Source organism: Trachypithecus francoisi, unplaced genomic scaffold, assembly GCF_009764315.1.
Source record: "Trachypithecus francoisi isolate TF-2019V2 unplaced genomic scaffold, Tfra_2.0 Lachesis_group8, whole genome shotgun sequence".
Classification (NCBI taxonomy): Eukaryota; Metazoa; Chordata; class Mammalia; order Primates; family Cercopithecidae; genus Trachypithecus; species Trachypithecus francoisi.
Genome location: NW_022681473.1, coordinates 45,004,380 through 45,020,792, shown reverse-complemented (window position 1 = coordinate 45,020,792; position 16,413 = coordinate 45,004,380). Strand labels below are relative to the sequence as shown.

The 16,413-nt window shown below is 43.9% G+C and overlaps 1 protein-coding gene across 10 annotated transcripts in view; it reads left to right on the top strand.

The window, feature by feature from the left end:
* NAV2 (neuron navigator 2) overlaps positions 1-16,413 on the top strand; it is a 416,403-nt gene that overhangs the window by 319,258 nt on the left and 80,732 nt on the right. For all 10 annotated transcript variants that reach the window (XM_033208089.1, XM_033208086.1, XM_033208095.1 and 7 more), the window contains one exon: positions 8,227-8,365. In XM_033208089.1, coding sequence (XP_033063980.1) covers positions 8,227-8,365 — 139 coding nt within the window. The remainder of the gene's footprint in view (positions 1-8,226; positions 8,366-16,413) is intronic.

Genomic DNA, 16,413 nt, shown 5'->3' with positions numbered 1-16,413 from the left:
GTAGAGAGGAACTAAAATATATCTACAATCTGATTTTTTTACAGCATCATTTAGCATGTCTTTCCCTTGAATAAACAACATTATCTCACAGGGAGTTCATTTGAAAGGTGTAATGATCCTCCCTCCAGATCCTTCAGTAACTCCTCCTCTCAGAGTCTTTTGCTGAAAGCAAGGGTGTGTATATCCTAGTGGAAAAATCTGTTTAATCATCCCTGGAACCTTGGGATTCTATTTTGCTTTTTTGCTTCATGAGAGATGAAATTGTAAACATAATATCACATTAATTCAGGACCATTACAGATTCTTGCTCCTTTTAGATACCTCTCTGGAAGAGCTTGATATTAAAAATGTATCTATATTAAATGTGGTTTCTCAGGGGTCCCAGTGAAGTCTGGTTTACTTTCTCGGTTCTGTGGAATTCTCACTCCTCATAACAGTGGAGCAAAATAGATGTGTGAAGCTGAAATAATTTGTGCTTCTTTCACCTGCATTTTTCATAGCAAATTGCTTGTGTTGGGGTTGTTAAAATTGTGCTTTAAGCCCTCTGAGTGGCATTTGGATTCCTGACACAGTGATGTCAGCATCCCTTCTAAGACTGAAACTGAATCTCCTGGTTTAATGGGCCCTTCCATGTCTGAATGGATTTTCTGGTCACTTTTGTAGAGGCTTTTCCCTTCACATCTCCAAGAGGTAGTAGAGAAACAGCTAAAGCGGTGAGAGACTTGATTCTGGTTAAAATGCTGCATGTTGGCCAAAATGGGGTCTGTTCTTGATACGCTTGGTGGCTGCGGGCAGATGGAGGTTCTTTTTAATTAAGCTAGTTAACAGATAAGCTGATCTGTATGTACTGTGGCTATGTGCTGCAATCTATAAGACACTCACTAACCGTGCCATCTTTCCGATGGGCTGGAAGGCTGCTTGCAGTCATTCTACCATGGTTTGAGTCTCATCCTTCTGATGAACTCTGCATCCTAAGCCTCCTTTCCATCCAGGGGAAAATGGGAGTGGAATAATATACATAATGTGCCTACTACAGTGCCTGGCATATTTGGCAACGCTGTCAATGGTGGCTTTACGTATTAGGCAAGATTGTGTCCTCTTTCTTTGGATAAATGGCATGGTCTGGTGCAGACACTCTATTGTGAGTTGAGTTGTAACACCTCTATACCAGAGTTTGCAAACACAAATTGCAGGACCAAGCAGGTAGCACATGTGAACTGAAAGGCTCCCATGGGGATCGTATCAAATGAGAGAACATACTTCTGTCTAAAAAGGGCTGCTAACTACTCAGCGCTAGCTAAAAATAATAATCTGAGAGGTGAAATCAGCAATGAAAAAGCCCAGACATTAGAAAGTAGAGTTACCTGTTTGGCAGCTTTTACTGAACGAGGGGAGACCATTCAGTGTGGAGACCTGCAGTATGCCCACTTGCCTTTGTACCAACTTTTCTCTGAGCGTAAATGTAAAGGATGTCCATTGGAAAGGAACTTTTGGGATGGCTTAGTCCAGCTACTCCATTATAAGGAAGAGAAGCCTGGGGCCTGGAGAGGATGTGTCTTGTCTGAACCCTCATGGGTGATAGTTCTGTGGAACCCTGGAGCAAAGGCCTGGCTCTCCATGCTCCTGGCCCTTGCCACGTCCATGCCTTGAAGAAGAAAGCAGCATTGCTAAAAGCGTTGGTGGGCCTAGGCTTTAGAATGCTGCCAGAAGAGCTCCTTGTGCTCCAACTTGGCTGGTGGCTTTAGGAGATTTGGGAGGCTATAGAAATGATGTTTAGAACCAGTGTTGTTTCCACTTGGTGCCCTTTGCTCATCTCCCTGTTTTGTGTTTTCATTTATGTCTAAGCTATGTTGTCTATTATGTCTACTGGGTTTATGGTCAAGGCAGGGAAAACTCTGAGTTATCACTTTATCCCCACCGCTTCACACAGTGCCTGGCACACAGGGGCAGTGGCTCAATGAATGAGATGAACAAGTGAATTCAAAGCCCCTGGCTAAGAGTCTAAAAATGTTGAGTTTATGAGAAGAAACAGAAAATGTTCCATGAAATTCCTTCCACCTACACATTGGCTAAAAATAGGTGAAAGTTATTTTAAAATCTGATCACTTATAACTCCAGTTACGTTCTTATCTCTGACTTGATCAATGTAGGACATTTCATTAGTAGAGAAAAAGGTACATGGCTGATCCGGCTAGGAAATAATGCTTTTGTGTTGATTGTTCTGATGAATCAGTGGAAGTATCTTCTAGCCATTTCTCCTGCTGTTTCAGCCAAAGACGTTAGGCATATCTGTGATAGGTTGTCTTAAAATTATTAAAAAACCAAAAAGATAGGGAAACCAGCCAAGCTCTGTTTCCCATATTCCTGTTAGTTTCCAGGAGGAGGCCCTGGGGTTGTTTTGCTTATTTCTCAAGGTTGTCAAACACAATGCTATCTCCACCAACATTTTCAGAGCAATTTTGGAACTGCTTTGAAAGTTTTATGGTGTAGAGTGAAGGTGAACTGGAGTGGCAAAAACTGATGAGGAGAGAAGATGCCACCTTGGGTTCATTTATTCTTCTAGTCATTCATATAAAAATCATTGATTCATTCAAAAAATGAAATCTGCTTTAATACTTTTTAAAATACCTTATTTTTAAGAGTGCTTTTGTGCCCAAAAAATAACTTCTTAGAGAGTTAACTAGGATTTAATATTTAATTGAAGTTTTAGGTTTTTTATCTAGATTTTCTTACAAATTTCATCTGTGAAACAAGTATTTTTTTCACAAATTAAGATCATTTTCACTTGTTATCAGTTAGTACTGTATTAATTCAGGCAACAGATTACACTTACCTGCAAAATTAGTAATGTTTGAAAGCTTGGATAATTAAATTTTATTAAATATTTTAGACTGCATTTGTAAAGTTAACATACATGGTTTCCTTAAGCTCTTCAGATGTCTGACAGGGTAGATTTACCAAACAAGCAAAATCTTTCTAAGCACTTAAGCAACTCTTGCAAATCAAATAAATTAAAGTTACAAATGTCATAAATTATTATCATAAACATTTCGATTCTTTTTACAACCTTAATCCAATTCTTAAACATTTCAGCTTAAAAGTCTCAAGTAAAAAATCAATAGTCATTTAAAATTGAAATCACAAGACTGTTTTGTCAGATCCTGTTATATGCTGTGTATTCTTTTACATGTTAAAAATACATACAGATTAACCGAATTATCACAAAGCCTTAATCTTAATATTATGATTCACTTCATCATTCTTGTTCATCTTTTTAAATGTTTCCCAGATTAAAAATCACACAATATGAAATGAGGGTAGTCGATTTATCATCTCAGGTGGGCTCAGCGCCATCATATGGTTTTTCTCCATCAGCTTCAGGACCAGGACACAGGAATGGTCAAATCCTCCTCCAGGAATGATGGTTCCAGAATCATAGCTGAGTACACTGTAGTTCTTTCTGCTGTGTGATTGGGGTTCCCAAGCCACCTCTCTGGAATTTCATTTCACCACATAGTAAACATGAATTCTCTAGGTTCCTTTCAAGTTGCTATCTTAATCAGTTTTTGTAACTGCTTTCAACATTTATTGCCCAATTTGGGTCAGTGGACTTTTGTGCCTCATCCCAGGTTGTACCTAATTTCCTTTGCCACTTGATTAGATTCAACCAGTGTCCTTACTGCCTGAGTGAATTCTGCATGCTTTCCACATTTTTCCCATCTGACTCTCAGCCACATGTCTGGAGTTATTTTACAAACAAATTACGCTTCCCCATTAGTTAGCATGAGTATGCCAAGTGACAAAAAGCAAAAGAAAGGAATTTACTATTTCTCATGGCTGGCTCTCCCAGGGATGCTTCTGGCTTTCAGTATGGCTGGATAAGGGCGCTCAAGCAATGTCAAAGGCACACTTCCATCCCTCTCAGCTCTGCTTCCCTCTGTGCCAGCTTCCTTCTCAGGCAAGTGAGAATCAAGTAGCCACTGGCAGCTCTAGGCTGTATTGCATTTTTCTTCATTTTTGCTTTTTGTGTGTGTGTGCTTCATCCTTCTCAGCGTTTCCTGTGTAGTCACATAAGTTTGGGGAATGCTCCTTTAGGCAAAGTTATAGTGATCTTTACTGGACTTCACAGCTGTTAAAATGCTGAGGTACTGTTTACAGTGTGAATCTCCAAGAAGGCAGGAGATTCCACATTCCCTTCTTAGGGCAACATTCTTTTCACAGAGCATCTGGTGGAACTGGTTTCCCTCAGAATACATCTGCAAACTCACTGGTCTAATCTTGGTGGCTCATGATCGTTTGTACCCTGAATGGGAAAAGGACAAGTTAGAACTAAGTGACTTTATGTCAAGATGAACTTGCTAGTATCCCAGAGATCCGAAAGCAAAGGAGACATGGCTGGTTTTCCAGCTGCAGAGGCAGCTTCGGTTTCTGGCCACAGACAGCTCCGGCAAATATCGAAGCTGCCCTTGCTCATCGTGGCCTTCCCTCGCGTCACTCCCTTCATCCGCATCGTAAGGGACCCCCACTCCCACCCATGGATTAGATCCCTGGCTTCCCCTCTTCTGGGTGGCTCAGTTACAAAGGCTTCCTGTGAACTCAGGGTAAGCCCCCCAGTACTCCAGGCACTGACATGGGAAGAATCCTGTGTATCAAGGGCCACATGCCCCTCTGGAATACTATCTTGGTGTTGAAAGGACACAGGGGAAGAACGGTTACAATTTCAAAGCACAGAATCTGGGACTTGGATTCATGAGCATCTGTTACAACTGCTCTCCTTCCTCCCTGCCAGCCGCGGTCCTCTCCCACCATTCCCCTTTCTTCTTCATCAAATTATGAGAAATTTTAGATACATTAAGTTCCTAACCCCAAAGAGCAGGTGCAAGAAAAGACCCATTTAATCACTAGAACAAATTTGAGTCCTTTTCCATCTGTGATGCCACGCTTTCCCCATCAGATCCTCCTGTGGTTACCAGCCTAGGCGAAGCAGGCACAGAAGCTGTGACCCTGCAAAGAATCAGTGGGCAGGGAGCTGGGCTTAGAATCCTCTACTGGTGGCAAGTTTGCACCAGAAACTTGCTCTGTCTCGCCTCTGCACGTTGAGTTCATCAGGAGGTATTTAAGGAGCATGGACTATGTCTCTGGAGATGGAAGGGACGTGGCCCACCGAATGAACTTGACATTGCTGCCGCATTGCCCATCAGTCCTCATGGCCTCAGTTTCTTCATTGTGAAACACCCTAAGAGTGACTATGAGAGTATGCGCAAATGTTGAATAGTTTGGCATGTGGCACAGGCTCAGTGAACAGCCGTTGTTGCTACAGAAGGCAGCATGACAAGACTAGAAGGAGCGCATATTCTGCAATTAGACATTTTGCCTTTTAAACCCAGTTCCAACATGGAATGGCATCGGTCAGTGTACTTAGTCTTTCTGCCTCTATTCCTTCATTTATAAAATGGACAGGATGATACCTACCTTGCAGGTATGATAAGAGGACTGGAGAAATCTATAACAATAGATTTAAAGTACCCAGCACAATGCCTGATCCATGATAAGCACTTAGTTGTTATCGCTAAGCAGGCCCCTGCATATATTTGGAAGATAGGACAACCCTTTGTATAGAGAATAGCTAGAAAACTGCCTAAGAGTGTATAGAAGCAAATACAAATGACACTATGTAGGAATTCAAAGTAGGAGATGATGTGGGTGGGCTGGAGTATTTGGAGAAAGCCTTAAAGGAAGAACTTGGAATAGGATGGAGGGCTGGGCACAAGAAGTAGAATTACAGGAGTGAAGTGTGCAGAGTTCCAGAGCTGCTGGACCCTTGTGGATTCATCCACAATAAGCCCCTTTTGAGCCCTCATTCTCCCTGCCTCATCCTCCCTCCTTGGGACCACCCTCACATTCCCCTGCATTTCTATGCGATGTTCCAGATTGGGTTTTGGAAGCCAAATAGTGTTGAAGGAGAAGGTGATGAAAACAGGTTTTTAATAAGCCTTTGTCTTCCTGCCTGATCAGCAGAGCTCAGGATGTACGGGCAGGTATCTTCCAAGCTGCTGGAATGAATTAGAACTTTGGGGTAATGTGTGTGTGTGGCAGATGTGCTCTTGGCTTTCAAATCTCAGCCACTCAGCATTTCCCAGGTTCCACGCTGCCACTTTGTAGGGCTTTCAGCAAGACAGTGGAAGACTGAGTGCTAGAATAATGAGGTTAAGTCAATAGTTTGGTATCAGACCTGCCACTCCTGCTGAGTGGCCTTGAACCAGGCTGCCTGGCCTCCCAAGCCTGGCTTCCACCTGAGAAAGTGGGCTGTGTCACATCTGGTATGTGCTGAGAATTGACATAATACAAAACTGTCTGCAGTCACAGTAAAGAGGGTAGTTGGTTCTGGAATCAGAATGGCTGGATCAGGATCCACTCTGCCTCTTCCTAGCCCTCTGACCTTGTACAGGGTATCTATTTTTTTCTTAGCCTCACTTTCTCTACCTGTGCAATAGAAAAACAATAATACTTACACTTTCTCCCTATAGGTCAATTAGAGTAGTGTCACACTGATCTTGGAAGCTTGCTTTATTGTCTACTCGACTTCTCACTACTATGAGTTTCGATCAGCAAGTTTTGTTGTTGTTGTTGTTGTTGTTGTTGTTGTTTTGAGACAGAGTCTTACTCTGTTGCCCAGGCTGGAGTGCAGTCGTGCGATCCCAGCTCACTGCAATCTCTGCCTTCCAGGTTCAAGCAATCATCCTGCCTCAGCTTCCCAAGTAGCTGGGATTATAGGCATATGCTACCATGCCTGGCTAATTTTGTTGTACTTTTAGTAGAGACGCAGTTTCCCCATGTTGGCCAGGCTGGTCTCGAACTCCTGACCTCAGGTGATCCACCCGCCTTGGCCTCCCAAATGCTGGGATTACAGGTGTGAGCCACCGTGCCCAGCCCTCAATTAGCAAGTCTTTATTGACCACTTGCTACATATCTGCTACCCCATAGCAAACAAATGAGTAAATACCACAGGGTGACGTGACAGAGTGTGACAGTCTTGATGGGTAGTGAGGTGGTTTTTCTGAGAAGGTAATACTTCAGCTGAGATCTGCAAGATGAGAGGAGACAGGGACAAGCATTCAGAAAGAGGGACAAGCAGCACAAAGCCTCGAAGAGAGCAGCCTTGGCTTGAAAGGAACAGAAGTGCATGTGATCAGAGCCAGTCGCAGTGGAGAGGGGTACGAAACAGGACTAGGGTAGGAGGCAAGCTTAGAGGGTCTTGAGGGGCCATGTAGAGAATTTGGACTCTTAATTTTCTGAGAATCAACTCAAGGGTGTTAAGCAGTAGAGCGACAGGATATTCTGACTGCTGCGGGGGCGGGGGGGGGGGGGGGGGATGGACAATTAGGGAGCAGAAGCAGATCATAGAGACCACCTGGCCTTTTAGCAGTAACCCAGGCACCGTCAACAGCACCATGAACTACAGGGTGGCAGTGGGGGCAGAGAACTGCACATTTGGATACGTTTTGGAAGCAAGGTGATAGGACCTGGTGCTAGATTAAACGTGGTGGTGGTATTGGCAGGTGGGAAGATGGAAAAGAAGAAGAAAGAAAGAAAGAACCATTGCTAGGAGATTGGACTTAGGCAGCTTGGGACTGACCTCATTTGGTTGGAGGGTTGGGAAATGAAGAACATCTATTTTAGATGTATTTGGGGATATTATTAGAGTTAGAGCTGCTAACCAAGTTGACAGGTTTCTCCTGACTGTTGCTGCTCTCCCTCCCTCGGCGTTTCATTCCGGGAGTGAAGTCTGCAGAAGTCATACAGCAGCTCTGCCCTCTGACCCCGACAGGTGCTTGCTCCAGAGTTCTTCCCTGCATGCTTTTAGCTCTAGTCTCCAGACTGACTGCCCCTACTCTGCCACTAGGCCTGGGAAGGAACAAATTGGTTTCCATAAAGTTCCCAGGATGAAGTTGAGGACGGGGTAGGACATGGGTAGTGTCTGTAGCCACCCCTGCTATGGAAGCAGTTTAGTTTGTGGAAGGTAGCTGTCAGCCTCTTCACCCAGCTTCCAATCCCAGACAGCAACAATTGACATGGAGAGGAGTCACATCTGAGGCAAAAGAGCTTTGTCCGGGGCTTCGTGGCAAAGATTGGATCTTTTCGGGGATAGTGTGTGTTTGTCTGTCATCAGCCTGAACTGGAACAGCCTGAGGTTTTGGTGCTCAGGATGTGTGTTTGTCTTGGCAGCTGGGACGACAGCAGCTCCGTCAGCAGTGGCATCAGCGACACCATAGACAACCTCAGCACTGATGACATCAACACCAGCTCCTCCATCAGCTCTTATGCCAACACACCTGCCTCCTCTCGAAAAAACCTGGATGTGCAGGTGAGGAACACAGGCCCTCCCAGGCTCCTCCAGCAGCCCCTGGGAGCAGGGAACCTTGGGCTTGTGGGATAAGAGGGCCATTTGGAGCAAGCAGAATCTCCAAGTTGATGAGATGAGGCCCAGCCTCCTGCTGCCTCTGCTCTCACCTCCTGACCCTGACCTCTGTCCACAAGGGAGGGGTCAGGCAGGGGGTGGTGGACACGGGAGCAGGGAGGCTTCACCACCCTCACTGTGTGGGCTTGTGAAATCACTCTTCCTCCCTGGACCTTGGTCTCATAATTTGTTTAAAAACAACAGAAAAGGATGTTGGACTTCAGCAGTTTTCGGCCCGGAGTGTGTGTCTCTTATTTGCCGCAGCGAGCCACTGCTGTCAGGCACACGTCTCATCCCTCTGGGAGGATGGGGTGGAAATAAAGATTGAGAACCCCGGACCGGAAGGCCAGGATATCCTGACCTGTGGTTGAGAACTCTCAGTCTCTGGGTTACATTCCCCTGCTGACATGTTTTATTTGGCCCACAGTATTACCCTTCTTTTAAACTAGATTCCCTGTCAAATTTTTAGAATTACATTTTTCACGTGAAAATGTCTTTCTGGTTGCTCTTGAGAAAAACAACGATATTGCTTCCTTGAGCCTACATTCTCCATGTGGTGGCAATCAACAGATGTCCCAGTATCCAACCCCCTTAGACCTGCCACTCCTGCTCCAGTGTGCACAGCTGCTACCTGCTCGCCAGCTGTAATCCTTAAATTACCTGCCTGACCCCAAGGCACTGGAGTTTTCCATTCCTACTTTAAGCCTTCAGATTTCACATTTCAAATGTGGTATAGTTTCATGTGGACGTGTTCACTGACCCTCAGACCATTCCTTCATGATTGGCAAGGGATGGTTCTGAAAGGCCCATTTTACTAGTGGAAAACTAAAGTGCCATCCTCACAGCTTGTCCCCAGTTTGGGACTGACCAGCAAGAGAACTGGCCATCTGTGGTGGCAGTGGCGTAGTAGGCTGGAATTTTTTTGATGATTGATCCTTCCCACTTGTAGGTACCCCTCCCCCGTCTTTGCCGAACCCTTGGGAAAATCTGTTTGGGACAAAGTCTCAGAGCAACCTTGCGGGGGGCAAAACTAGCACTGCCCCGTCTTTCACTCCCTTTCATAGCCTCTTCCTTTCTCAACTGTGCTTTACTTTGTACAGGTAGGAGCTGATTTGGAAATCAATTTTCTTTTAAAGGTGTCTCTTTGACAATAGGGCTAAAAAAAGGGTGTATCAGAGTTGGGAGTAATTCTGTCCCACAGAAATGGAAACGTTTACTGCCTGATGAAATGCATTAGGTGTTGCCCCTGGGATTCCCAGTTACTTCTTGCATTCTTCTTTTGAGCCAGACTTTCTGATTATTGTTCAGAAACCCAACCTAGTGATGGTGGGTCATGGTAGTTGTTTTAAGAAACAATAACTCCCCATATGACTAGAAAGGGGGTCATGAGTAACGCTCTGTATCTTAATCTGAGCAGTGGTTATGTAAGTATGTTAATTTTCTAAAATGTATTCAAGCTATGTACTTAAGATCTGTGTACTTTACTGTACAAAAAGTAAACAAACAAAACCTAGGCCACACTTCCCAAACCGATCGCTGTTTGATCAGTGATTAGACGCAAGTCAGAAGTGCCCAGCCAGGCTATGTTCCTGCCACCTACAATACGCCAATTGTTTACAATAGACACCAGTTTTCCTTTTCTTGTGAACACTAATTTTTTTTTTTCCTGAGGCTTATTGTATATTCAAGATAAGAACAACCAGACTGTCCTTAGATACTAAGGAGGGAACCAAGGAATTGCTCACCTGCATCTGTGTATTCAGGAGGCAGGCTATTTATTGGAGAAAGAGAGATCTGTGAGGTTCCCTTTTTGACTTACAAGGTAGGAGAGGCTTGCTCCTGAGATGCAGGTGGAGCCAGTAAAACACTGTATTGGAAGAATGTCCTTGTCTTTGTTCCCTTCCTGCAAAGCTGGAGTTGAAATCTCTGGTTCCACATTGATAAACACCTCAGATTTGTACATGATTTCCTAACTGATATAGTTGAATTTGCCTAATGCCAAGGCCTCAGTTCTTTAGACCAGCTCTTTGCTTTCATCTTGTAAATGTCACATCAGAAAAGGTTGCAGGATTCTGCACAAACATGCCTTTTGATCAAGATCAGAAGTTATTTTAAGGGATGTAAATGGTTTACTATTCATTGGGTAGGTTTGTTTTTCCTATAAAACTACCTGAGTTTAAAATATTGAAATGAAAACTTAAAAAAGTAGGTCTTAGAGTAAACTAAATGCAGATTACACCAATAGTTACTAAGATTTCTAACGCAACGGTTTCTTTAAATGGATTTTTAGTGACAATCCCTTTGTTCCTGTCCAGGGAGCATCTCAAAATATTTGAATCAGCATAATTCACAGGCTCCCACCCTCCTCCCTCATATCACACTGAGGAATGCTAAGGGCCATTACTCCTGTGTGAGCAGCATCAGGCAATGGGAAGATGTGTGTTGCACCCTTCCCAAGAGCTGCGCCTTCTGTGCTCTGCCTCATTTGGGTTCCTGTCACATATTGGTTTACCCTGGAACAGGGGAGCAGCACACAGTCTGCCAGGCAAGACATGGGGAGGCAGGGAGAAGTGGCTCAGTGTGTCCGTCAGGAAAGCAAATTGAGGACAGGTTGCCTGCCTAGGTTTTTGCTGTTTGAAAAGCCTCTGAGAAATAACTAAAGCATCCCAGGAACAGGGAAGTTATTGTCTGGAAAACCTAAGAAACAGCCTCATGTAGCTGATTGAAAGAAGAGGAGACGGATCATTGGGAATGGAGATTCCCTTTGTCTGTGAGGGACTTCGCTATCACTGGGGACAATGAGGAGCAATGGAGAATGCCCCCCACAGAGCACAGGTGCCCAGGTGCCCAGCTGTCCAGCATCAGCTCCTGTGCCCACTGTTTCCTCGGCGCCAGGCAGAGAATCCCCTGCTTCAGGCCCAAGAGCCTCTTGAGCAACTCCTCCAGGAGAGCTGGTGAGTTCAGTTGGCCAAGCCGATTGCAGTGTCAGGGAGTAGGTGCGGACTTGGAAGCCAGATGATCTTGAGTTGCTCTCCTCACTCGTTGACATCCTTGGATGAACTAATCACTCTCTCCAAGCCTCTGCCTCCTCATCCATAACATGGCGCTAATTAGATGCATCTCCAAGGGTGCGTGTGAAAATAACAGGGAAATGCTTTATCAGCACATGCTTCTCTAGGTTCCTGAGACTGGATGGTTGCTCAGAAGTTACTTTCTTTCCTTCCTCCTTCCCTCCATTTCTCTTATCTCTCCCTCCCTTCCTCCTTCCTCTCCTTCCCTTCCTCCCTTCGCAGCCCTTGCCACCTGGGTAGCTGTTCCTCTGCCTCCAGACTCCATTCATGTCAGTAACTAAAGGTTGACTATGTTCTTAATATATTTTGTTTGTAGTCTCAAAGCAACTCATCTTATTTTGCAGTATTTTATTTTGAGGACAGATGTTGGTGGCAATGGGTTTTAACAAACACAGGCGACTCCCTCACATATTCAGCTGTACATTCAGTATTTTCTCTCAGTTCTGTGGAAGGCACCATCCCAGGTGCTGAGGAGCAAAGATGCACACATCAAGATTTTCTCTCATTTTCAATGCCTGTGAAATCTTTAATAACATATGGGGAGGAAAAAGATAATTCCATGTCAGCTTATTTTTTGCTACTCAGGGAGATAAAATTCTGAATTATGTGGCAAAGATTCCTGTCTTGTGTGGCCTTGAATGATCCTAGAGCTCTCTAGATGTTGGCATGGATGTAGGGATGGGGTTTGGCTGGGGGTGAGGAGGGGTGCCCCCGTCTGCTCACCCGCTGGGTAAGTTACTTTTCCTCTTCAGCCCTGTATTTTCCTGATGTGTAAAATGTGGATAATAACAGAGCCTGAGAGGATAAGATGAGTTCAGGATGTATGTGGAGGGACACAGTGCCTGGCAGGATGACTGGCAGGCGATGATGTTGATGCTGATAATTATCTCTATGGTCACTGAGGCTCAAACTTGAGCCAGCTCAGCATCTAGATCTGCAGGGGATATGGCACAGGGAGGGAATATCCCTGCCTTCCAAAGGCCTGTGGCCCAGTAGCAGAAGAGACAAGTACCTGTTCTCCCTAATTCTAGACAAAAGCGGGATAAATGATAAAGATAGACAACAGAGTGCTGGGGATTTTCAGAGGCAGGAAAGTTGGTAATGAGAAGGACCACTGTTTATTGAGTCCTCCCACACTGAGTTCATTGAGTCCACCATCAATGCTGTAAGAGACCTATTTATTATCATCTGTGTTTTATACATGAGGTAATAAGTTCAGATAAGTGAGGCAATGTCCTCCAAGGTCATGCACAGCAAATGAGTGGCAGCACCCAGCACTTGAACCCAGATCTGTCAGACCGAAAGCCCACACTCTTCCCCCACATCATGCTCCTCAGGCCTCACCTCTTGCTCTCAGAAGATCGGCCTCCCTTCTGAAGTCCCTTGTGCGTGGCTTCTTTCCTCACCTTCCCGCATGGATATCAAATGACTATATAGACTTCCAAGAACAGGCAGAAGAAAACCCTTCAGAAAGGAGGTACCATTGAGATGGGAACAACTGGCAGAGGCACGGAGGGGAAGGCAGGATAGAACTCTTCGTACATCCCCATGCGGATGTCCTGCTGGCTGGCCCCGCTGTTGTGAGCTCTGGGAACAGAGAGGCTGCGACTTTCTCATTTTTAATCCTAAGGGGTGCCACCTTATAGTCTGGCACGTAGCTCATGAAGGATTCAGAGTAGAGCTGGGAAGGTGACCACCCTGGACCTAGCTAGGGAGATGTGATGGCTGGATGACTGTTCTTTCCAGAGAGAGAAAGTCAAGCCACATTCCCAGGCCAGGGGTGTGTGTGCTTTCTCTGCCACTGATGGAATTGGAGTTGTATGGGTCCCACCCAGAGACTAGGCTAGAGCTATTCTAGAACTGGGGTTGGGGAGCCTGCCCGTATGGAAGGAGAATCTGCTGGGTATAGATATTAGGTGCTACTGAGTATGCATAAATGTATCATATACCTGGACTTATCCTCAGGGAGGGCAGTGTGGCATGGTGGTTAAAATGTGGGCTCTGCAGTTAGACTTCCTGAAATTCCTGCATCTCTACTTCCTCACTGTGTGATCTTGGGAAATTTTCTTTTCACTCTGTGCCTCAGTTTTGTCGTGTGAAATTGAGACCATTAACTGTAATTTCCTCCATAGGTTTTTGATAAGGATTAAATTTAATGATACATATCAAGCACTTTAGCTTAGTGCCTGGGACATAGTAAGTACTTAATAAATTGTAGTTGTTAATGCTACTAGTATTAGCACCATTACAATTTGATTGGGGAGATGTAAGTATAGGAACATTAAAAGAATAAATAATGCAGTAACCCAGGATGTGGCATGTGCTAAATTTTCAGTACCTCTTAGAACATATTAGAATATGTTAAAATGTACTTGAATGTAAGCTCCATGAGGTTAATGATTTATACTTACTCATTGCAGTAGCCCTAGTGCGAATAAGCTTTCCTGGCATGTAGTGGCACCCAATAAATATTTGTGAAGTGAATGTTCCAAAGCCAAGTTATTTTCTGCCTCAGGGCCTTTACACCTGTGGTTCCCTCTCCCTGGTATGCTCTGCCTCAAACCTTTCTTTTACTAAGTAAGTTTCTTCTCTTTCTTTAGGGTACTTCTTTTTTTTTTTTTTTATTATTATACTTTAAGTTCTAGGGTACATGTGCATAACGTTTATATCATGTATAACTCCCCAATGCAATCCCTCCCTCCTCCCCCCTCCCCATGATAGGCCCCAGTGTGTGATGTTCCCCTTCCCGAGTCCAAGTGATCTCATTGTTCAGTTCCCACCTATGAGTGAGAACATGTGGTGTTTGGTTTTCTCTTCTTGTGATAGTTTGCTAAGAATGATGGTTTCCAGCTGCATCCATGTCCCTACAAAGGACGCAAACTCATCCTTTTTGATGGCTGCATAGTATTCCATGGTGTATATGTGCCACATTTTCTTAATCCAGTCTGTCACAGATGGACATTTGGGTTGATTCCAAGTCTTTGCTATTGTGAATAGTGCTGCAATAAACATACGTGTGCATGTGTCTTTGTAGTAGAGTAATTTATAATCCTTTGGGTATATACCCAGTAGTGGGATGGCTGGGTCATATGGTACATCTAGTTCTAGATCCTTGAGGAATTGCCATACTGATTTCCATAATGGTTGAACTAGTTTACAATCCCACCAACAGTGTAAAAGTGTTCCTATTTCTCCACATCCTCTCCAACACCTGTTGTTTCCTGACTTCTTAATGATTGCCATTCTAACTGGTGTGAGATGGTATCTCATTGTGTTTTGATTTGCATTTCTCTGATGGCGAGTGATGATGAGCATTTTTTCATGTGTCTGTTGGCTGTATGGATGTCTTCTTTTGAGAAATGTCTGTTCATATCCTTTCCCCACTTTTTGATGGGGTTGTGTGTTTTTTTCTTGTATATTTGTTTGAGTTCTTGGTAGATTCTGGATATTAGCCCTTTGTCAGATGAGTAGGTTGCAAAAATTTTCTCCCATTCTGTAGGTTGCCTGTTCACTCTGATGGTAGTTTCTTTTGCTGTGCAAAAGCTCTTTAGTTTAATGAGATCCCATTTGTCAATTTTTGCTTTTGCTGCCGTTGCTTTTGGTGTTTTAGACATGAAGTCCTTGCCCATGCCTATGTCCTGAATGGTACTACCTAGATTTTCTTCTAGGGTTTTTATGGTATTAGGTCTAACATTTAAGTCTCTAATCCATCTTGAATTAATTTTCGTATAAGGGGTAAGGAAAGGATCCAGTTTCAGCTTTCTACTTATGGCTAGCCAATTTTCCCAGCACCATTTATTAAATAGGGAATCCTTTCCCCATTTCTTGTTTCTCTCAGGTTTGTCAAAGATCAGATGGCTGTAGATGTGTGGTATTATTTCTGAGGACTCTGTTCTGTTCCATTGGTCTATATCTCTGTTGTGGTACCAGTACCATGCTGTTTTGGTTACTGTAGCCTTGTAGTATAGTTTGAAGTCAGGTAGCGTGACGCCTCCAGCTTTGTCCTTTTGACTTAGGATTGTCTTGGCAATGCGGTCTCTTTTTTGGTTCCATATGAACTTTAAAGCAGTTTTTTCCAATTCTGTGAAGAAAGTATTGGTAGCTTGATGGGGATGGCATTGAATCTATAAATCACCTTGGGCAGTATGGCCATTTTCACGATATTGATTCTTCCTATCCATGAGCATGGTATGTTCTTCCATTTGTTTGTGTCCTCTTTTATTTCACTGAGCAGTGGTTTGTAGTTCTCCTTGAAGAGGTCCTTTACATCCCTTGTAAGCTGGATTCCTAGGTATTTTATTCTCTTTGAAGCAATTGTGAATGGAAGTTCATTCCTGATTTGGCTCTCTGTTTGTCTGTTACTGGTGTATAAGAATGCTTGTGATTTTTGCACATTAATTTTGTATCCTGAGACTTTGCTGAAGTTGCTTATCAGCTTAAGGAGATTTTGGGCTGAGACGATGGGGTTTTCTAAATATACCATCATGTCATCTGCAAACAGGGACAATTTGACTTCTTTTCCTAACTGGATACCCTTGATTTCTTTCTCTTGCCTGATTGCCCTAGCCAGAACTTCCAACACTATGTTGAATAGGAGTGGTGAGAGAGGGCATCCCTGTCTTGTGCCAGTTTTCAAAGGGAATTTTTCCAGTTTTTGCCCATTCAGTATGATATTAGCTGTGGGTTTGTCATAATAGCTCTTATTATTTTGAGGTACGTTCCATCAATACCGAATTTATTGAGCGTTTTTAGCATAAAGGGCTGTTGAATTTTGTCAAAAGCCTTTTCTGCATCTATTGAGATAATCATGTGGTTCTTGTCTTTGGTTCTGTTTATATGCTGGATTACGTTTATTGATTTGCGAATGTTGAACCAGCCTTGCAT